Source organism: Ictalurus punctatus, chromosome 14 (assembly GCF_001660625.3).
Source record: "Ictalurus punctatus breed USDA103 chromosome 14, Coco_2.0, whole genome shotgun sequence".
NCBI classification, from domain to species: domain Eukaryota; kingdom Metazoa; phylum Chordata; class Actinopteri; order Siluriformes; family Ictaluridae; genus Ictalurus; species Ictalurus punctatus.
The window spans coordinates 4627068-4649535 of record NC_030429.2 but is presented as its reverse complement, the minus strand read 5'-3'; the positions used below and the strand labels follow the sequence as shown (position 1 = coordinate 4649535).

The 22468-nt window shown below is 41.6% G+C and overlaps 2 protein-coding genes across 2 annotated transcripts in view; one reads left to right on the top strand and one right to left on the bottom strand.

The window, feature by feature from the left end:
* The window catches only part of appl2 (adaptor protein, phosphotyrosine interaction, PH domain and leucine zipper containing 2), a 29977-nt gene extending 25227 nt beyond the window's left edge, over nucleotides 1-4750 (top strand). The window contains exons 20-21 of the mRNA XM_047159954.2: nucleotides 905-952; nucleotides 1081-4750. Of these exons, the coding sequence (XP_047015910.1) occupies nucleotides 905-952; nucleotides 1081-1212 (180 nt within the window). The 3' untranslated portion in view covers nucleotides 1213-4750. The remainder of the gene's footprint in view (nucleotides 1-904; nucleotides 953-1080) is intronic.
* Nucleotides 4751-4981: 231 nt separating this feature from the next.
* tubgcp6 (tubulin, gamma complex associated protein 6) overlaps nucleotides 4982-22468 on the bottom strand; it is a 30530-nt gene continuing 13043 nt past the window's right edge. Inside the window, exons 11-25 of the mRNA XM_017484829.3 lie at nucleotides 21979-22125; nucleotides 21490-21571; nucleotides 20850-20938; nucleotides 16317-16432; nucleotides 16054-16192; nucleotides 15530-15613; nucleotides 12605-15431; nucleotides 11492-11650; nucleotides 10073-10241; nucleotides 9509-9650; nucleotides 9153-9347; nucleotides 7903-8035; nucleotides 6050-6263; nucleotides 5748-5941; nucleotides 4982-5520 (exon numbers count right to left, since the gene is read on the bottom strand). Coding sequence (XP_017340318.2) covers nucleotides 5429-5520; nucleotides 5748-5941; nucleotides 6050-6263; nucleotides 7903-8035; nucleotides 9153-9347; nucleotides 9509-9650; nucleotides 10073-10241; nucleotides 11492-11650; nucleotides 12605-15431; nucleotides 15530-15613; nucleotides 16054-16192; nucleotides 16317-16432; nucleotides 20850-20938; nucleotides 21490-21571; nucleotides 21979-22125 — 4782 coding nt within the window. The 3' untranslated portion in view covers nucleotides 4982-5428. The remainder of the gene's footprint in view (nucleotides 5521-5747; nucleotides 5942-6049; nucleotides 6264-7902; nucleotides 8036-9152; nucleotides 9348-9508; nucleotides 9651-10072; nucleotides 10242-11491; nucleotides 11651-12604; nucleotides 15432-15529; nucleotides 15614-16053; nucleotides 16193-16316; nucleotides 16433-20849; nucleotides 20939-21489; nucleotides 21572-21978; nucleotides 22126-22468) is intronic.

Here is a 22468-nt window from a genome sequence, read left to right as displayed (position 1 = left end):
AGTCTTGTTAAAAAGAAAGACTGTTTATACTATAAACCTGGTAGCTATTATAATGTATGTGCTAACAGGAACTAACTTGTTTCACAACATTTAAATGTAACTATAAAATGGCATCATCGGAAATTGCTGTGATATAAGAGGAATAAAACAGGTCGGGACATGCTGTTAAGAAAATAGTCAACTTTACGGTGCGAACTGTATCTCCACTCCGCTTTGATCCACATCACATTGATTATTTTCCTATAACAGGACCCGGACATGTTAGGACATGTGGCATCATGGACTATCAAATATCAACAGATATTAAATGAAAACCTGACTGCCTCTGCCAGCAGGACAATGATCCAAAACATATACATCAAAATCAACACAAAAATTGTTTACTGACCACAAAATCAATGTCCTGACATGGCCATCCCAGTCCCCTGACCTGAACCCCATAGAACACCTGTGGGGTGAACTGAAGAGGAGAGTCGACCAGCATGGACCTCGAAATGTGAAGGATCTGGGGAGATTCTGTATGGAGGAACGCTCTCAGATCCCTCGCCATGTATTCTCCAACCTCATCAGCGTTATAGGAGAAGACTCAGAGATGTTATCATGGCAAAGGGAGCTAGCACAAAGTATTGACTAAAAGGGTGCCGATAATTGTTGCACACCTATATTTAACAAAGATTTTTTTTTTTTTTTTTTTTCAATAACCCTGTGTTGTTTGCAATTGTTTATCCATGAGAGCAAATTGGGGTTGTTTGTTTGTTTGTTTTTCATCAAAAGGTTAAACAATAAAGAATTTTTCACAGCCTTCTTTGCTCATTTTACCAAGGGTGCCAATATTAGTGGAGGGCACTGTATAAGTTAAAATGATTATCTATAGCATATTAATATTTTTCTCTCCATCCTATAGATCTGCTACACAATAAACATCGGCAAGGAGATTACAGAAGCTAAGAAGGTACGATCTAAGATCTTTTTTGATTCAAATGATCCACATAGTTCAAGGTATCCTGTGTCATATCTTTCTATAGTACCGTCTCTTCAAGCAGAATGATTCGTTCACCTCTCTCCGTGTCTCTGCGTTAGGATCCAGACGCTCTGGCCGAGCTGATGAAGTCTGTTCCGCTGACCAGTGACGGGAAGTTCCTGCTGCTGGAGAGCGAGACAGGAGAGGCGGCGAACGGAGAAGGAGAGGATGACTTGGAGTCTGAGGCCTGAAAGTTGTTTAGGTTTCTCAAAGGATAAGCGCTGACCTAGTTTATTATTTTTTTCTCGTCTCTTATACTCTAACGAAGATCTAAGGAGCTGATCCTAGATATACACTTTACATACGCACCGACTATAGACTCTTATGTTATGGTACGTTTACGGCTCTGTTCTAACACTCCTGACGTCTGTCTCGATGCTAAATACCAAGTTTTGCTCTTATACAAATAATCAACAAAGAGGGCTAAAGATGGAGGTTGAAGAGGGAGTTTTACATTCTAGCAGCTAAATCAATCCAGAGCAACATAGTTCATGCTAAATACTGCACACCACCCCACTCTGATCAGGTTCAGATCAGAATCTGGCAAATCGTTGCCGTTTTTTTTTTTCTTTCCATCGTGACCACGTTCACATCGTCCTACGGCATGATCGAGACTCTTAATAGCTGCTCTTCTCCGTTACAGTAAGGGAGCGCGATGAAAAGACGAGGCTAGCGAAGAGTACCGCTCTCATATACATGAATATCAGACAGGTTCGGACTTCTACTTGCACTTTCTCCCGACGCCTTCGCTCAATATATTTCTCTCTGCATAGTTCAGGATTAAGGAGCTTGATGTAAAGGCGTACCGTTTTATTACTCTGACGTACTGAGACTTCTTCAGGCGCGATCACGCTACACGGACGTCCGATTTTGCATTTATTGAGATTTCTAGATCAAATACGTTTGCTAAGCACATCGCAGTAATAGAAAGCCCGTGCGCTTGAGATTCGACACACAGTACTGCTTAGCTAGACTGGCAACTTTCCCCGCTTAAGGCACAGGATCGAACGGCACTTCCCAGAGCTACGTATACTGCATGTTGAGTTTTGGGTAATTGCACTAATCGGAATGTAAAAGTAATAGTACTGTAATCCGGCTAAATTCCACGCGGTTTGTCGAGAGAAAATTTCTTTCCTTACGTGATGACTGTGAAGCTGGTCCGGACCTCTGTGTGCCGATTTACTTACTTACTTACGAAGAACGAGGCGTGTTTCAGCACACGTCACTGAACTAAAATTTCTCAGGTCCTTTGACTTACGGAAATACTTTTTACATTCCTTTGTTACCATTTAATCTGAAAATCTCTCACCCAGGGTCTGGTGCTCTGTTTACAGTAAAATGACATGCACTTTTGGAGGTTTAAAATATAGTTTACATGAAATAAAATGAAGAAAAACGAATACTAAAAGAAGAGATTTTAAAAAAAAAATAATTCATCGCTAACAGTTAGTATTATGATAACTCCATTCTAATATGCGTCGTTTTTGTTTTTAAAAGCTGGCCGTGTAAAAGCGGAGTACGTTTTCAACGAGATGGAGATAATACAACTTTTTGGGTATTTTTGTCCCCTTTACATGTAAAATATAAGCACTTCAGTTTTTAACGGTTAATCATCCAGTGGCGATAGTTCAGTCCGCTAAATTCAGAACCACTTTATTTCAAATTAACCTTTAATTTTGCAGCTCGTGTGGCTTCCTGACTCCATTTCTATTTCTTCCGAAAGGGCTTTCCCCCCCCCCCCTCCTACTACATGTTCCTTTATCTGCTTGCTTAGCTGTATTGAAAGATAGTGGGTGTGTGCCTGCAGGCATCATTTTAAATTATCTGCTGCGATCTGAATCACGAGTTTGCCGCACTTTAGTATTGTGTATTAAAAAAAAAAACCAAATATGGATGTGGATTATAAGAAGTCTACACACCCCCAGATAAAACGGCAGGTTTTTGAAACTAAGATAAATCATGTCCGAACTTTTTTCCCGCCCTCAATGTAAAATTACATCATCTAAAAAATGTAATGGAATTTTTATATATATATATATATATATAGAGAGAAACATTTTAGGGGAAAAATAAAGAAGTTACAGTAATGTGATTGTGTAAAGTGTGCACACCCTTTTATAATAAGAGGCGTGGCTTCAGAAAGAACCAATCACGTTCAAGCTCATGTTCAAACTGAATCATCATACAACTGTCCTAGATGAAATTGTTCTGATCCACGTCGTCTCGGTTCCGTCTGACCGCTGAAGCCACGCTCTGCCAAGAGCTGAAAAAGCGTGCAAGGCATCTCGCTTGTCGAAGGCCGTCACCGGCAACTGAAGAAAATGGAGCACCACAGTGACCACTAATAACGGGACGTCCGTCCAAAATTTACAAAAGGACGAGACAAAAACTCACCTGGGAGGCTACCAAGAGACCTACAGTAACGTTAAAGGAGCTGCAGGAAAATCTGACGAGTTCTGATTACTCTCTGCATGTGACGACAATCTCTCGTATTCTTCATGTCTTGGCTACGGGGTAGGGCGGATAGACGGAAGCACTTTCTCACAAAAAAACATCCAAGCCCGACTAAATCACCCCAAACCATGCGGCAAAGTGTGTTATGGTCTGATGAGATCAATTCCAATAAGTATAATAATTCCATAATCGCAAAATTTGTTTGGTGCAAAAAAAAGGCACCACCAAAAGAACACCATACCCACAGTGAAGCATGGTGGAGGCAGCATCATGCTTTAGGGCTGCTTTTCTTCAGCCAGAACTGGGGTGAAGAACTGGGGTACACCTTTATCAAGGTGTAGGGGATCATGAACAGCTACAAATACCAGTCGATTTTAGTGCAAAACCTTCAGGTGTCTGCTAGTAAACTGAAAAGGAATTTCACCTTTCAGCACGACAACGCCCCAAAGCATACGTCCAAATCAACAAAGCAATGGCTTAACCAAAAGATTATCAATGTTTTTGAATGGCCTAGCCAGAGTCCAGACCTGACTCCAACTAAAAATCTGTGGGGTGACCTGAAGCAGACAGGACATGCCCCTACATTTCGACGGCTCTAGAGCAAATATCGCTAAGTCGAGATGTTCCACACGGAGTCTCTTACACAGAAAGTTCAAAAGCTGCTTCAACAAAGCAGTAGTTTAGGGGTGTGTACATTTATGCAACTGGGTTATTTTTTTTTATTTGTAGTCTTTTCTGTTTCTGATCATTATATTCACTCTATTTGTACACTTTCGCATTAAAAGGTGGAAAAGTTCTGACGATTGATTGACCTTAGTTTCATTTTTTTACTTCACCAAAAAAAAAAAAAAAGCCTACCAGTTTAAGAGGAGTGTGTAGACTTTTTAATCTCCATTGTGTATGTGTGGAACTGTTTCTTTCCGCACACTGTTGGCTTGTGTATGAATGCCGGCACTTCTATACTTTAACTGATGGCAAGCTGTTAAGCGTAGGATCAACCGGAGGTCAGGCTTCGGCTGATTATCGGAGTCCGGATGAGACTATAAGGAACTCGAGTGCATATAAACGTCTCTTAACAACATCAACATCATCCTCTGTCTATCTGCTGCAGGCTGCACGAGTTTAAACAGACAAATAATGGCATTTGATGAACGGTGTGTAGGAGCAGACGACTCCTAACACTAAGTCCTGGTATTGATTAGAGCCACTGTCTAGAAGGCTTTGCACAAAATGTTAAAGAAAAACTTTAATAAAGCTCTGTGAGGATTTCGAAGAGCCCTGACGAGTCTTTATTGTTGTTCCAGTTCCACCGTGTGTACGAGTTACAGGGAATTTATCTGTTAGTTATTTCTATTGAATAGAATATAAACAGGCATCAAATAACGAACCACGTAATTCAATTAAACCTTCCCGGATTTCGTTCTAATTTGAAAATATGTGAAATCGTTTAATTGCCCAAACGTATCCGGTCCATTTACTGTCGAGGAAACAAACAAAACCTTGAAAATCTTTCAGCTTCTTTATTTTATTTCAATTGTAACACAGCAGTAATGGGACAAGCGGGACCGAATGTACGCAGGCACTGATGTTCGTTCATGCGTCTGCAGCTCAGAACAGAAATGAGCAGGAAATTTTGCTCAATGTCCAGAAGACAAAACGCGAAGAGACGCTCGAGTCAACTTTATTCCAGAACGAAGTAGTCTGAGAAAATTCCTGAATGCCAGGTGAGTGCTGAACCGACTGTATAAAAGTGAAACGCTAAATCACATTCCTTTCTCTCTCACACACACACACACAGCTATAATACTTATAGCACTGTATACTCTCACTGCAGGATAGCTACAATGGCTAGAAGGAGATCATTTGCATATAGAAAGCCTTTCATGACTCCGGCGTGAGCCTGAAGAAGCGATGGGGGAAAACTCCGTTTCATGATCAAGAGGCGGAAAAACGTCACGAGTCCTTGTAGTAGTTGTTGAAGTTAAGACGCAGCAGAAAGTCTTCTAAATGAGGCTGGTAGCCTTTATCGACCAGTTTGGAAACCACTGCAGAGACAAAACACACACAAGTTTACTTCATGCTGCTGTTCGGAGAAAAGCGGAACTTGAGTTTACGCATCCAGTCCACATTGTGTCTACGTGTAGTAGTGTGAATGCTCGGTTCCTTCAGTGTCGCGAGAATGCTGCGCCAAAACATGATTAAACGTTACCTTGGTGTTTATGACTAGTAAGAATTTAACAGATGAATGTTTGCCGTGGGTGTGTGCGCTCACCTTTGAACAGGAAGCGTGAGTAGTATTTGAACGTGTTGTAAGACTGCTGCATGGCGACGAAGCTCGGGTGCACCGTCTCACCCTGCTGACTCTGCCAGGCCTGAGCGATCAGCTGGCCGCGGAACTTCAGGATCAGGCTGAAGATGCTGTGGATGATGTTCATCACAGGAGCGGCTTTCTCCGTCAGCAGAGCCCTGCGCAGTAAAGCCCTCGAGTCAATTTGGGCTTAAAATGGGTGCTGTGATGATGTGATGTTCCATCCGGAATACAACGCGTGTGCGTGTGTGATGCAGTGTTCTAACCTGAAGATGGCCCTGTTGAGGTACTCTGCGTGTGTGTGATGGATGGCGTCCAGGTCGTTGGCGCTGTTGAGTTTTTGTGTGAACTCGCTCCAGGAGACCTGCAGGATCTGATTCGCGATGTAGCCCTGGATCACCTTCACAAAGTGCTGCATCTCATGTCTGTATAGCTGCAGCTGACGGAACTGCACCGAGCGTCCTGCTCCCTTTACTAGAGCTGATATATATATATATATAGAGAGAGAGAGAGAGAGAGAGAGAGAGAGAGAGAGAGAGAGAGAGAGCGCAAGAGATAGATAGATAGATAGATAGATAGATATAGATTACACACACAAAAATAAATATATATATAAATATATATATATAAATATATATATATAAATATAAATATATATATATATATATATATATATATATAAATATAAATATAAATATATATATAAATATAAATATATATATATATATATATATATATATATATATATATATATCCAGCCACCAGCATATGCTCACCGTCCATTTTAATAGGAACACCTGCACATTCACACAGTTATCTAGTCATCCTGCAGATCCAGGTCAAGCGCTTCAGTTAATGTTCTGATCAAACATCGGAATGAAGAAAAAGTCTGATCTCAGTGATTTTAATCGTCGCATGGATGTTGATATCACATGGGCCGGTGTGAGTATTTCAGAAACTGCTGCTCTCCTGTGAATTTCACACACAGAACGGTGTAAAGAGCAAAAAACATCCCGTGAGCCGAGGGTCTGCCGGCTGAAACACCTCGTTGATGAGACTGGAAAAAGACTTTTTTTTTTTTCTTTTCTAATCCTCAACTGTCCAGTTTGGGTGAGTCTGTGCCCATGAGAACCTCAGGTTCTTGTTCTTGGCTGATGGAAGTGGAACCTGATGTGGTCTTCTGCTGGTGTAGCTCATCCACCTCAAAGTGCAATGTTTTGTGCATGCCGAGATGCTTTTCTGCTCACCACGGTTGTAAAGAATGATTATTTGAGTTACTATAACTACTTCCTGTGAACTTGAACCAATCGGGCCATTTTCCTCTGACCTCTCTCATCTACAAAGCGTTTCCATCCACAGAACCCCACCCGCGTTACCGCTGCACCATTCTGTGTAAAATCTAGAGACTGGTGTGTGTGGAAAATCCCAGGAGATCAGCAGTTTCTGGAAAACTCAAACCGTTCCATCTGGTACCAGCATCCAAGTCACAGAGATCAGACTTTTTCTTCATTCTGATGTCTGATGTAAACATTATCTGCAGCCCTTGGCCTGTCTCTGTATTGTGCTGCTGTCCACGTGATTGGCTGATTGGATAACTGCATGAACGTGCAGGTGTCCCTAAATAAGTGGAGTGTATGTGTAATTACCATGAACAAGAAATCTGACTGGAAAGAAGAAAAAAAGAACATACAGTGTGTGATCGTATACTGCTAATTCCAATCTACAGTCACTGCACGTTAACAATAAAGAATAATAGAGACATGAGTGAAAGCTGAACAAAACCTTTGTTTTATGTTGATTTCTATATCCTTCAAACCTTTACAATAAAAACCATTTGAATTAATTATATCCTCTGTAAAGTCTCTGAACACATTCAGGGCTTAAAATACACACAAAAACACGTGACCAAAAGTATTGATTAAAGCATTCTCCAAAAACAACAACAACGAAACTCAATCAAATAAATAAATACATAAAGCATATCTGTTTATTGACTGCACTTCGACTTCCATTGGAAGTGAACTCCAAGTAAGCAGGCTTTTTGGGCTTTGCCTGGGAAAGTGTTCCTTTAAGCCATGAGAAGCAGATTGACCTATGCCCTGTAAGAGGAGCAGCTCACCTGTGCGTTTGAGATGAAACCACACATCACTGAGAGACCACACCATGTGTTTGAGCTGCAGCAGGAAGGAGAAGAGCCGGTTGTACTTATTCATACAGCTGTCCGTTATTATGATATTCAGAGGCCAGTCCACCTTGGAGAGAGCGAGAGAGAGAGAGTGTTACAATCAGAACATTAGGATTGGACAAACTAGTAGCCCAGGCGCCCTGGACAATCACTATTCGTATTTCCCCGGGGGACGAGTCATTTCAACCGCCAGAAAAACCCCCCGCTGCACTACACTCATTGGCTGAGGAGTGATCTGCTGTTGGTAGAGCTGTTTTTAATAGGCAGATTAATAGATTGCGAGATATAGATAGAGAAATAGTGTGCCAAGATGACAGGACAATCTTTTCAGGAGCATGCAGGTTTGCTGAAACACTGACGAAACCCTGTCCCATGGTGGTCTTAAGCATACTGAGAGAAAATAAAGATGCTATATCTTGACAGAACAATAAGTCTTCGTCGAGAGCGCAAACACAATGTGCTACATCGAACTACTACAGGATCGTTCATATTAGAGGTCGACCGATAGCGTGTTTTACCGATACTGTCGATAACGAAGTCGGGCGGTACCTACCTGCCGATAACCGATTAAATCAACCGGTAGTTTTTAAAACTGATACTGAATGAAAACAAAATAATCAAAGTAAAATATTGGCGAACTTTATTACAGAAATAAACAGATAAAAACTGACGGCACCATGAAAAATGTACTGTACTTTTTCTAAATGATTCAAAGTTAACATATATTAATATTTATATATTTAAAAGATGTACAACCAAACAACAGCACTCAAAATATCCAAAATGAATAATAAAAAAAAAAACACTTCAAATAACGCAACAAAATTTGTCAGCAATAGTTTTTATTTCGCCTCTAGAGGCCGCTCTCGTACCGTATAATGACAGCAGACCCTTCTCAACGGGCGCGAGCGGGGATAACCGTTCCAGCAATCATTTATCGGTGACGATCAAGTCAGTAGTGTTTCCCAGCAACCCAAACACTGGACTGGGCACCACGTTGGTTTATTATTATTTATGATTTAAATAAATATATATACAAATAAATCAACTTTACTGTCCACCTTGACAACAATCATCATGCAGCATATCTGTCCTGTTTTTAAAAATTGGAGCCTAGTGCATACAGTGGATGAGATTAACAAAGCAGAGAGAACGGACTAGAGATAGAGATGTCTTTGTGTGACCTTGTAGCGCAGCTCGAGGCAGTTGAGTGAGTCGGGAGCGTGGGGATGGAACACCTCGGGAAGGTAGCGTAATGCAAACGTGAAGTTAGTGGCCAGCTCACTGTCGCCGTGCACGCTGTACTGCATGGCCTTGTTCAGGATGGAGTTCAGCACCAGGGGAGTCAGCAGCTCGCCAGGGGTTTGTCCACTGCCCAACTACACACAAACACACAAATACATCTCTTGATCTCTGGCAAATGGAAACCGCAAAAAAAGTTCTTTTACAGAATGGAAAACAGGAAACGTCTTCCCTCTCCAGGATCATGCTCCAAATGAGGTCTTTTCAGGCTGGTGGCCAATTGATGTTCTGCTCTCACCTTCTCAAACAGCCGATCAGTAAGTGACAGCGCAAATTCCCCGTCTTCCATCAGTAAGAAGTGCCTCAAAGCTTCAAAGTGCTTCTTCACGCTCAGCTCCACAAAGAAATAATCCACCACAGCCTTATTCACCATCGACAAACTGAGGAGAAGGACAGGAGAGGGGGAGAGAGACAGAGAGAGTGGGGGGGGGGGGGGGGTCTCATGCATTTATTTTGGTGCACACAAAAGAGGCAAGTCTGGACACTCAAACACTACATTTTGTGCTTTCTCAGGGTCATAAAAACACTGGATAAGGAAGCTTTTTGGGAAGAGTAGACTTCACAGATAAGCTTTTAATTTGTACACACACACACACATTCAATCTGTCAAAAACTCTAGCATTCAAAACTCCTATGAGAGGTTGCATTAGTTTGTATTTTAATTCTCAAAACTGCTAGCATCATCTAAACCTGTCAAAATCACTGACTATAACTGAAGTGATAATGGAACAAAGCCACCTCTAAACCTACTTAGCAAAAAAAAAAGCAATTAGCATTTTAACAACATTGTTAATGCACTCACTGTGTGATGAGTGGGGTGGTGACAGAGTGTTTCATGAGTACAGGGAGGGGCATCATCTCGCTGAGCTGCACAGCAGTAGAGTCTGTAGCACAGTGCAGAGACGAGTCCGTTGGCAGAACGTTCGGCCCGCGGGTCACCTGCTGCAGGAGCTGTGCGTCGGGGGCTGACACTGACCGACACACACACGTGCAGTCAAGGCATTAACTCAGATTCAGTGTAGGTGACCTGCTAACAACTCAAGCCTTGTAATAATCACATGCAACATGCTCAAAGGTAGCATTAATCATGATTACTAAGGTTGAAAGTAGGGATGCACCGAATGTTCGGCAACCGAAATTATTCGGCCGAACAATGACGCGTGTGATGAAGCTACCAAATAGCCTAAAAACCAGAGTGAGACACGCTAATGTCATGACCTCGATGAGGGGGTGCGTGCATGCACGCACGAGCTACATGCACGCGCTACATGCACGAGCTACGTGCACGAGCTACGTGCACGAGCTACGTGCACGAGCTACGTGCACGAGCTACGTGCACGAGCTACGTGCACGAGCTACGTGCCCGAGGTGTACTGTGGACATGTGGGTTTGTTTAGTTTCTGTCACGTCGTAAGGGAGTAGAGTACGGAAGCACGTAAAGACGTATTTATTTAAGGGCAGGCAGACAAATCCAAATCGTAATCCAAAAAACGTAGTCAAGACAGGCAAAGGGAATCAAAGTCACGGTCACAGAAAACAGGGTCAAAACACAAAACAAGAAACATGAACTAGTACTCTAGACTGGGAGAGGAAAACCAGCGGAGACTAAATTAACTAATCTATAGTTTAAATTAACTAAATCTATCAAGGGACATAACATTAACAATGTATCTAACTCTACTATATCTACTCTAATACTCGGTGAGGTGTACAGGGACACGAGGGGTATATATCCCCAATATAATCAGCCATATAGAACCCAATAGAACCATTTTTTGCACTCTTGTCAATGCACCTTTTTGTTGTAGGCTACAGAGCGTTCCATTCTTTCAGCAGTCAGTTATAGGCCTAACATCGGCTATTCAAGCGGGGCTCAAAGATGACCACATCACAATATTTTTATTTTACTCATTTATTTATTTAAAGTTATATTGTGCCTTGTCGGTAGCCTATGCCTGCTGGAATGAAAAAAATTGTTCAGTGTTAAATAAATATTTTGAAATTGTAGTTTTTGTAATAGATTTTTTTCTTTGAAAAGCAAGACAAAATAGTTAAAAGCATATTGTGTCTATTTAATTTATGCAATGGTGAAAAAATGGCAAAATAAATGGAAAAAACACACAAAAAAAAACGGTATTCGGCCTTCGGCCGAGTTTTTCATCATATTCCGTTTCGGCCAAGAATTTTCATTTCGGTGCATCCCTAGTTGAAAGACACTCACTCATTTGCCTGAAGGAATCCTCGTACTGTTCAGCGTGGTACTGAGAGGCCAGCTTGAGGAGGTAGTCATCTTCTGGTCTCTCCAACGGGGACAGTCCTAGCCCCTGGGCCCAGGCAGCGAGACCCTCACCCAGATTGAGCAGCTGAGTTTGGGAAGCAGCTGTGGCAGAAACATATGCTGAACATTTCTATGACGAATTTAAACGCAGCTTGGTCACATCACAAAAACTTTCACATTTCAGATATGAAATCAGTGTGGATGGGGAGCATACCTGCAACCTTTAATAAAAATATAATTGTGGCTAAAGATTAATATGTTCTACAGCTTGGGATGGGTAATATTACAATGTTATGTCAATACTGCGATACATGATCTGACCATACACTTTCCTCAATGTGTTGTGGATTTCATCAGTACTTTAGAACATCGATTGGAAGTTAAAATCTTTTCTTGTATCAGTTCATTTTCCTTATTTATTTTTGTAGGTGCCAAGACATATATACACACACACACACATATATACATATTTTATTTTTTATATATAGCAGTTTGACACTGTTCTCATAGTACAGCAGTGCTGTTTTACTGGAACTTTGGTAGCAAGTATAAATATTGTGATATCATGTATTATGAAAATGTGTTCAAGTGTCACAATATGATTGATATGACGAAACGTACAGCCCCATATTCACCCGGCACATTACACTGCGATGGCGGGGAGATATCTTGACGATTCTGTTTACACTGGGACTCGGCTACCGATCTATACGTCCTCTGTCCTGCGGCTAACTTTTATGATTTGTCATGTAACTAGCAAAAGGCTTTCAAGGTACTATATGTAACTAGTCAGCTCACTCTCCAATGAGTGCTAAAGCAAAACCACCATTTTAAAGCCCAGATGTGTTTTATATCAAAGCTAAGAATCCATTTCAAGTAATCATTTGTATGTATAATGCTCTAGATAATACAGTGTATACCAACACCTGAGACTCCACCAAATCTGAGGCTTTGCCAAGAAAAGGTGGAGATATGGCAAAGAAAATCATTTTTTGACTCTTCCAATCACCAACAAGCTACTTGAAAACGTAATATCAGTACATGTCTTATTCTTACCCTGTGCCTCTTGGCTGTCTTGCTTGTTCTTGTCGTCTGGGGGCAGATTGGATCCTGTCTGAGGGTCTTCACTATAAGAGCTTCCAGGTCTGATCCCCTGCACCACGCAGCCTACACCCAGGCTAGAGTCAGAGGAATGTCCATAGGCACTACCAGGGAGAGGGGGCTGCTTAGGGACCTGTGGCCCCATCACCACACACCCCACGCCCAGTGTCGAGTCCGACGAGTGCCCATAGGCACTACCCGGGAGATGGGGCAGCTTAGGGACCTGTGGCCCCATCACCACACACCCCAATCCTAGTGTCGAGTCTGACGAGTGCCCATAGGCACTACCCGGGAGAGGCGGCTGCTTAGGGACCTGTGGCCCCATCACCACACACCCCACACCCAGTGTCGAGTCTGACGAGTGCCCATAGGCACTACCAGGGAGTGGGGAAAGCACCGGGTCTGAACCAGATACGACACAGCCGACCTTTAGTGTGGAGTCTGAGGAGTGACCATAAGCACTGCCTGGCAATGGGGAATGTGTTGGTTGAGCTTCCGGCATCAGACAGCCAACCTTAAGAGTGCTGTCTGAAGAGTGGCCATGTTTGCTCCAACGAGGGCGAGAGAGAGCAACGTCTGAGACATACTCACCCACCTTTATGTGAGCATCAGAGGCATGGCCGTGGATATTAGGTGAAGGGGTTAAGGTGGGTACCTCAGAAACATGCTCACCAATCTTTATATGAGCATCAGAGGCATGACCATGGATATTTTGCGACGGTTGAGGAGTAAGAACATCAGAAACCAGCTCTCCTATTTTTATATGGGCATCAGAGACATGGCCATGGACACTGCGAGAGGCAGTGGGTGAAGTCACCTCAGAAACAAATTCTCCAACTTGAATATGAGCATCAGAAACATGACCATGGACATTTCGAGAGGGAACAGCCACGGTAATATCAGAAACAAGCACTCCGACTTGAAAATGATTATCAGAAGCATGACCATGGATATTTGGGGAGGGAACAGCCATGGTATCCTCAGAAACATGGTCTCCAACCTTAATATAAGCATCAGAGGCATGACCATGGATATTTTGTGAAGGTAGAGGAGTAAGAATCTCAGAAACCAGCTCTCCTTTTTTTATATGGGCATCAGAAACATGACCATGGACACTACGAGAGTCAGTGAGTGTGGTCACCTCAGAAACATGCTCTCCCACTTGAATATGAGCATCAGAAGCATGACCATGGATATTTCGGGAAGGAACAGCCACGGTAACCTCAGAAACGTTCTCTCCAAGCATAATATCAGCATCAGAAGCATGACCAAGGACATTTCGAGAGGGAACAGCCATGGTAACATCAGACACAAGCTCTCCAACTTGAATATGAGCATCAGAAGCATGACCATGGATATTTCTGGAGGGAACAGCCATGGTAACCTCAGAAACATTCTCTCCAACCATAATATTAGCATCAGAAGCATGACCATGGATATTTCTGGAGGGAACAGCCACGGTAACCTCAGAAACATTCTCTCCAACCATAATATTAGCATCAGAAGCATGACCATGGATATTTCTGGAGGGAACAGCCACGGTAACCTCAGAAACATTCTCTCCAACCATAATATTAGCATCAGAAGCATGACCATGGATATTTCTGGAGGAAACAGCCATGGTAACCTCAGAAACATTCTCTCCAACCATAATATTAGCATCAGAAGCATGACCATGGACATTTCGAGAGGGAACAGCCATGATAACATCAGAAACAAGCTCTCCAACTTGAATATTAGCATCAGAAACATGACCATGGATATTTCTGGAGGGAACAGCCATGGTAACCTCAGAAACATGCTCACCAACCATAATATTAGCATCAGAAGCATGACCATGGATATTTCTGGAGGGAACAGCCACGGTAACCTCAGAAACATTCTCTCCAACCTTAATATGAGCATCAGAAGCATGACCATGGATACTTGGTGAGGGAAGGACCACGGTAGCATCAGAAACAAGCCCGCCAGTCCTTATGTCAGCATTAAAAGAATGACCCTGGGCAGTATTGGAGGAGGAAACACTAGCTACCCCTGAGACATTGTTCTTAGATTTGCTTTGGAGATCAGAGTCTTGGCTACTGCCAGTGATCAGAGTGAGATCTATTGGAATTTGCTCAGCTGATGTCCGAAGGGGCTGAGCAAGCTGCTCACTAGCTTTGGCCTCCTCTGCTATGCTATCCGTTGGTGGTTTTGGCTTCAAATCCACAGCACATGCTGAAGGTTCCTTCTGTTCTTCATTTAACATCTTCTCTTTAGGCAGTTTATTTGTCTCCTGACATTTATTTGTGGCCACGTTTTGCTCTTGTGTCTCTTTCGCTGGCTGTAATTCACTCGGACTAGCATGTGACGTATGCCCCGAGGCAGCATTACCCTCCAGATGACATGAATTCTGTGAAGGATGGCCATGTTGACTTGCCCCAGGCTCTGGGACTTGGTGGGATAGGGAGGGATGAGCAGAGCGGGACTGGGGCCTAAGGCATTCCAGAGGGCTGTAGGGGGAGGAGAAGTCATAGTCTGAATTAGGGTTTTTAGAGAATTCGGACAGGTCACAGCCGATGTCTTGTAGAGCCTTGGTTACCGCCGTACTATCCGTGGGATGTGGACGTTTCATGAGGAAGTCTGTAATGTCATTTTGATCAGAGATCAGAGCATCAAAGTTCCTGGTGGATGGGGGGAGAACTGCAGGAGGGCAAGGAGGAGGCAGAGTTGAATCAGAAAGAGCAGTGAGCTTTTGCTCCATGGTCAGATTTTTCATTTGTATCTCAGGAGTGTGGGATTCCTGCAAAACAACAGGAGCAAGTTATAGCAAGTTGACCCCCCCCACCACCACAACCACACACACTCACAATTCTATCGAAAATATATCTGGCCACAGACCTGCTGATCCTGAGGTGTTTTCTTTGTAAGATCTGGATCCTGACTGGGGCATTCCTGTCCTAAAGCATGTCTCACAAGCAGAACCTGGAATATAACCAGTCACAACTACATTACAGTATAAACATAAACAAGGCAAAATCACAAGAGAACTGATCTAGCGTTGTGTGAATATTGCTTTTCCAGTGGATGACTTAATAGTAAATCCTGGCCGAGTGTGTGACTGCTTTTTTTCATTACATAGTGCTACCTGTGAAAGTAGGAGGAGTTTCTCAAAAGTACTCTGGCAACCACTACACTACTGAAAACTATTTTTTTCCCCCCTCACCGAATTTGAGACAAAATGCATGTTAATGGTTATTTCACCAAAATGAGCCATGCTGCACTGTAATGTGGAAAAGCACTAATAGTAAAATAATAGTCAAGATGAACTTGTGGTACGATAATAAAGCCCTTTTTGCCACCGATTCAAAATAATCAGAATAAATTATACTGCTATAACTGCTACAAAACAGCCTTTAGCAGACCTGTATGGTGTGTTGGTCCTGCTCTAGGAAGTTTACTCGGGCTTCATGTAGTCTCAACCTCTGTACTTTCCACAGTGCCCTCCGCTCTTTCTTAGCTGCCTCCTCAGACAGACGACTGTATTGCGCGATCAGGTCCATGCTGAACACACACATACACACAGTGGGCTTAACACAACTTTAAAACAACAGTTCATAGTGTACACCAGGAATAATATGAGTAAGTCTACAGTGGGAATGGAAATGCAGAACAATGTCAGCCTTACCGTGCCCTGCGCTCCAGCTGCTCCTCGAGGGCCTGCAGCCTCTGTTCTCGGTCTCTAAGCTCTCGGGCAAAACTGTAGTCATCCTCTTGCTGCTTCATTTTAACAGCATTTCGCCACTGCAAACACATTCCTGTTATTCAGCCTTTCTGCAGTTCCACATCACAGTTATGGAATTTGGTGATGGACTCGAATCATAAACTCCATTCTACCTCCCTAACTCCATACTTACTTACCAAACTACTTACTTGTTCACTTATTTACTTACATAGTTAGGTAGTTGGGTAAGTAAGTTATAAGTTATACTTACCTACCTGTTTACCCACCTACCTACCTACTTACTTACCTACCCATTTACTTGCATACTTACTTACTTACCTACCCACTTACTTGCATACTTACTTACCCTCATACTTACTTACCCAATGACTTACCTTCTTCTTACCTACCTCCATACTTCCCTACTTATTTACCTACTTAATTACTTACATAATTACTTACCTACCTACCTACATACTTCTTTACCTACCTATCCAGTTAGCTACTTACCTAATTACTTGCCTTCTTACGTACATACTTGCCTAGCTATTTACCTAATTAATTACTTACTTACCTACTAACCTACTTACTTATCTAATTACTTACCTTCTTACGTACTTACCTACATATCTAATAACCTACTTACCTAATTATTTACTTACCTACCTAATTACCTACTAACCTACTTACCTACCTACATACTTTCTTTCTTTCTCACGTACTTACCTACCTATCTAATTACCTACTAACCTACCTATGTACTTACCTAATTACTTACCTACTTAATTACCTACTAACCTACTTACCTACCTACTTACATACCTACATACTTAATTACCTATTAACCTACTTACCTACTTAACCACCTACATAGTACTTACTTACCCACTTGCCTACCTACCTAATTACTTACCTACCTACTTACTTTCTTACCTACCTACCTAATTACTTACTAACTTACCTACCTACCTAATTACTTACTAACTTACATACCTAATTACTTACCTATCTACATACTTAATTACCTATTAATTTACTTACCTACTTAACCACCTACATACTACTTAATTACCCACTTGCCTACCTACCTACTTTCTTACCTACCTAATCACCTACTAACTTACTTACCTACCTACATACTTAATTACCTATTAGCTTACTTACCGAGTTAACTACCTACATACTACTTACGTAACCACATGCCTACCTACATACCTAATTACTTACCTTCTTACTTACCTTCCCACATACCTTCTTACTTACCTACCTACTTGCCTAGCTACTTACCCACCTACTTAATTACCTACTAACTTACCTATGTACTTACCTACTTACTTACCAAACTAATTACCTACTTACTGACCTACTTACCTAGTTACTTACTTACCTATCTAATTACCTACTAAATTACTTACATACCTACTTAGTTACCTACCTACCCTCCCACATACTTACTACTTACTTACCTACTTGCCTAGCTACTTACCTAATTACTTACTTACCTATCTAATTACCTACTAACTTACTTACATACCTACTTAGTTACCTACTTACCTACCCTCCCACATACTTACTACTTACCCACTTGCCTACCTACATACCTACTTACTTACCTACCTAATTACCTATTTCCTTACCTACTTACTTACCTATGTAATTACCCACCTACTTACCTAATTACCTACTTACCTTATTACCTACTTACCTAATTACCTACTTACTTATCTACTTACCTTATTACCTACTTACTTACCTACTTGTGTAGCTACTTACCTAATTACTTACTTACCTACCTGATTACCTACTAACTTACATACCTACTTACTTACCTACTTCCTTACTTACCTAATTACCTATTTACTAACCTACTTGCCTAGCTACTTGCCTACCTTCTTACCTAATTACCTACTAACTTACTTACATACCTACTTACCCTCCCACATACTTACTACTTACTTACCCACTTGCCTACCGACATACCTAATTACTTACCTACCTACTTACTTTCCTACTTCCTTACTTACCTGCCTACCTACATACCTACTTACTAACCCACTTGCCTACCTACATACCTAATTACTTACCTACCTACTTACCTAATTACGTACTTACTTACTTACATACCTACTTACCCTCCCACATACTTACTACTTACTTACCCACTTGCCTACCTACATACCTAATTACTTACCTACCTACTTACCTAATTACATACTTACCTACTTGTCTAGCTACTTACCTACTTAGCTAATTACTTACTTACCTACCTACTTCCTTACTTAACTACTTACCTACTTGCCTAGCTTCTTACCAACCCACTTGCCTACCTACATAGCTACTTACCTACCTACCTACTTACGTACTTACCTAGTTGCCTAACTACTTACCTACCTACTTCCTTACTTAACTACTTCCCTATTTACTTACCTACTTGCCTAGCTACTTACCTACTTACTAACCCACTTGCCTACCTACATAGCTACTTACCTACCTACCTACCTACTTGCTTACCTACTTACGTACTTACCTAGTTGCCTAACTACTTACCTAATTACTTACCTACCTACCTAATTACCTACTTACTTACCTACCTACCCTCCCATACTTACTACTTACTTACCCACTTTCCTACCTACATACTTACCTACCTACTTACTTACCTAGTTGCCTAACTACTTACCTAATTACTTACCTCCCTACCTAATTACCTACTTACTTACCTACCTACCCTCCCACATACTTACTACTTACTTACCCACTTGCCTACCTACATAACTAATTACTTACCTACCTACTTTCTTACCTACTTACTTATATACTTCCTTACTTACCTAATGACCTATTTACTTACCTACCTACTTACTTACCTACTTGCCTAGCTACTTACCTACCTAATTACCTACTAACTTACTTACATACATACTTACTTACCTACTTACCTAGCTACTTACCTACCTACCCATTTACCTACTTACTTACCTACCTACTTACCCTCCCGCATACTTACTACTTACTTACCCACTTGCCTACCTACATACCTAATTACTTACCTACCTATTTACTTTCTTACCTACTTACCTAATTATTTACCTCCCTACTTACTTACTTACCTACCTAGTTTAAAAGAAAACATGGTGCCACGTGTGTGTTTAAATAGAAATAATACTTAACAGTACATCTAAAATGATAAAGATGATGGAATATCAGTTTGTGGTATGAAATATAAGGCATTAATGTTTCATTATGTAATAAAAAAAAACACACACAAAGTTGAAACTGAAAGTTGAAATATAAAGTTTGAAATTTTTGAAGGTAATTTCATTTTATTTATATTTTTATATTCTATTTTATTTATAAAATAGACAGGTAAGCCTAAGACTTTTGCAGAATAATATAAATACAAATGTGGATTAACTTCAGTTTTGCTACTTGTTGGTACACAAGTATACGTGTAGGTGTGTTTAAAGCTCCATCTGTTTCTGTTGAATGTTTCAACAAATATAAAATATAAAAAAAGACTTCAAATATCAGGATACACTTGTGCACCCAAAGGAGACAATACTGAAGTTGATGCGTGTGTGCTTACCCAAGATGCACCTGTAACCGTGAACAAATCTGCAGTAGTCACATTACAGAGCCCTGTATAGTGTATAATGTATTCATTCGCTGATTAAGGCAGGCAGAATGATATAAAACAATTTGAAATCAGTAAGGAAGGTGGTACATTTGTATGAATGCCAACTGTTAAAACAGGATTAAGGTAAAGTAAAGCTTTCTTATCACAAACATTTCTGTCTTAGTCCATTAATTGTAATGTCATCCACGGAAGAGCCAAAACTGGGTTACAGATTAATTGGATTTAAGATCAAGAGACTGATGTGCTTATTCCTTCCCCGGCACCTTATCTTTCATTATTAGAATCTTTTATATTATTACAAAGAGAGACTCCTATTCTGGACTCGCTAATGGAATTTTTAAATGCGAATAAATCATAAATCATACTCTTTCCTCCTCTGCAATAAACATCAATGGAGCTATGTAGCAGAGGTCATAAAGAACTATGCATGCAAACAACAGCCTAAAAGGATAATACCGTCACATCATCTGAAGTTTGGGCCGAAACTTAAAAGGGAAAAACACACAGCTATTTGCTTCAGATGCATTTGCGAATCCGAAACATAACTCGCTAGTTCTGCTCTAATGGCCGCTATAGTGCAAAGTACCATATTACCATGACATCAGGAAAACTATTCTACAATATGAAATACTTTCTAGCTGTACGATCAATTTTTACAGCTCATCCAACACACTTTACTTTCGTATTCATAACTTGGACCGGTCTCAGAGCTGTGTCTGAAGTGTGTGAAGTAGAGAGACAGTAAGAGGCCAGACAGGGTACTTAGCGCTCTGGTGTAAATTAATGAGCACTCTTCATGCATTTTAAGCACACAGTTTTTCGTTTATATCTTCGCACTTACGGTCTCCTGAACCTCTCACCTCTTGGTCGAGCTCTAGCTGATGCCTCAGCTCTTCAAAGCGCTCTCTCTTCTTAGCCTCCTCAGCCAGACGCTGTGACAGCTGGTGGCCTGAAGGGGGTGCAAGAGCACAGCAAGATCTCAGCAAGTCATTAATTCGCCTTTTCTTTTCCTTTCACTTCCTTCGGGCTCGCTCAATTAGTGCCGCATGTGTTTATCAACGCCTGACTTCTACCTGCGGGGAAAAACGTGTGCACACTCCTGATCTGATCAGGAGGTCTAACGCTAGCTGCAATGCACTTTTGGCTCTGCAGATGTGTAGCGCATCAGAAATGCGCACTTCGGTTGTGGCTAATTGTTCTGCTTGGCCAACTGGAATAAAACTGGAACGTACTTTTAACAAATCAACTTCGGGGCAACAATGTGCCTTAGTTTTTCTCAACCACTCTAAAAACTCCTCCGGCAGACTTCAGACTACCCCACGTTTCAGCTTGGGATCATATTTTCCTGTCTCACTCGTCTCGAGGCTCAATAAGCTGATGACATATTTCATTAAGAGCGCAGCATTTGTTATATAACTGGCCGTATCTCATTTCGCTGGCATGGAGAAGAGATAGAGAAGAGGTGTTGTGATGGATACGGCGCAGGGGACGCGCACTGACCTCGGATGCTCTCCAGCGTCTTGGCTGCTGACTCTCTGACCTGATTGATGAGCTCTTGGCGTGCCAGCTCGGTACGCAACGCCTAAAGAACGAAAGAGAGAGAGAAAAATAGATAGGGAGGAAAAGAATGAGGGTGAGAGTCATAAAAGAAAACGAGCACATTTCAGCCCCCTAGCGTTAAATGTCCTGCATTCCGCTTAAAAATGTGTTAATGGATTGTATACTTCATTTATCCCTGATCGGCAAAGCGCCTTAACAGAGAAGCGGTGCATTTAGTCACATCCAGAATCAACCGAGACAACCAAGCATTGCGGGACGTTCTGTATTACAGGAGTATAAGAACCAAAGCTTTTCCTCAAACACGCCTCATTTCACAGAAAAGAAACAAATAAATAAACAAAACACTGTGGGTCGGTATTATATTAAATCCAAAAAACATCAGTTTCAGAAACCATTGTGAATGTGTTGCAGTCAGTGGCAGTGCAGTACCTGCTCCTCTCTGCTGATGGCGCTGTGTTTGGCGATGGTCTCCATGCGGCCGCGGTACACGGCGCAATCTCTCTCAATTTCCTCCACCTCCCGCAGAGAGAATGTCACGGCGATGCGTGGCACAGGCACCTCCGACCAGATATAATGCTGCCAGAGACACAAGGACATGAATGTGCTTGGCTTCGGTTTCATTTCCACCTTCAGAACTGCTGCAACTCACTTTGCTTAATCCTGATTCCTCCTATTCAGATCACTGTTCTTTTATAAAAAATAATTTGCTCCACTGTGCAACAGGCATTGAGTGTGGTTTCGAAATCTCCACTATTCATGTTCTCTCTGAGCGGTAAGTGCATTCAGGAGAACCAACAAGAACTGTTGTGATGACCCAATGAATATTTGCGTGGCGGTCTGGGAAAACCCATCAGATGTGATTCTGGAAAACATCTGGAAAAGTAAAATCCACATGGGGTTGGGAAAAATCAGATATTTT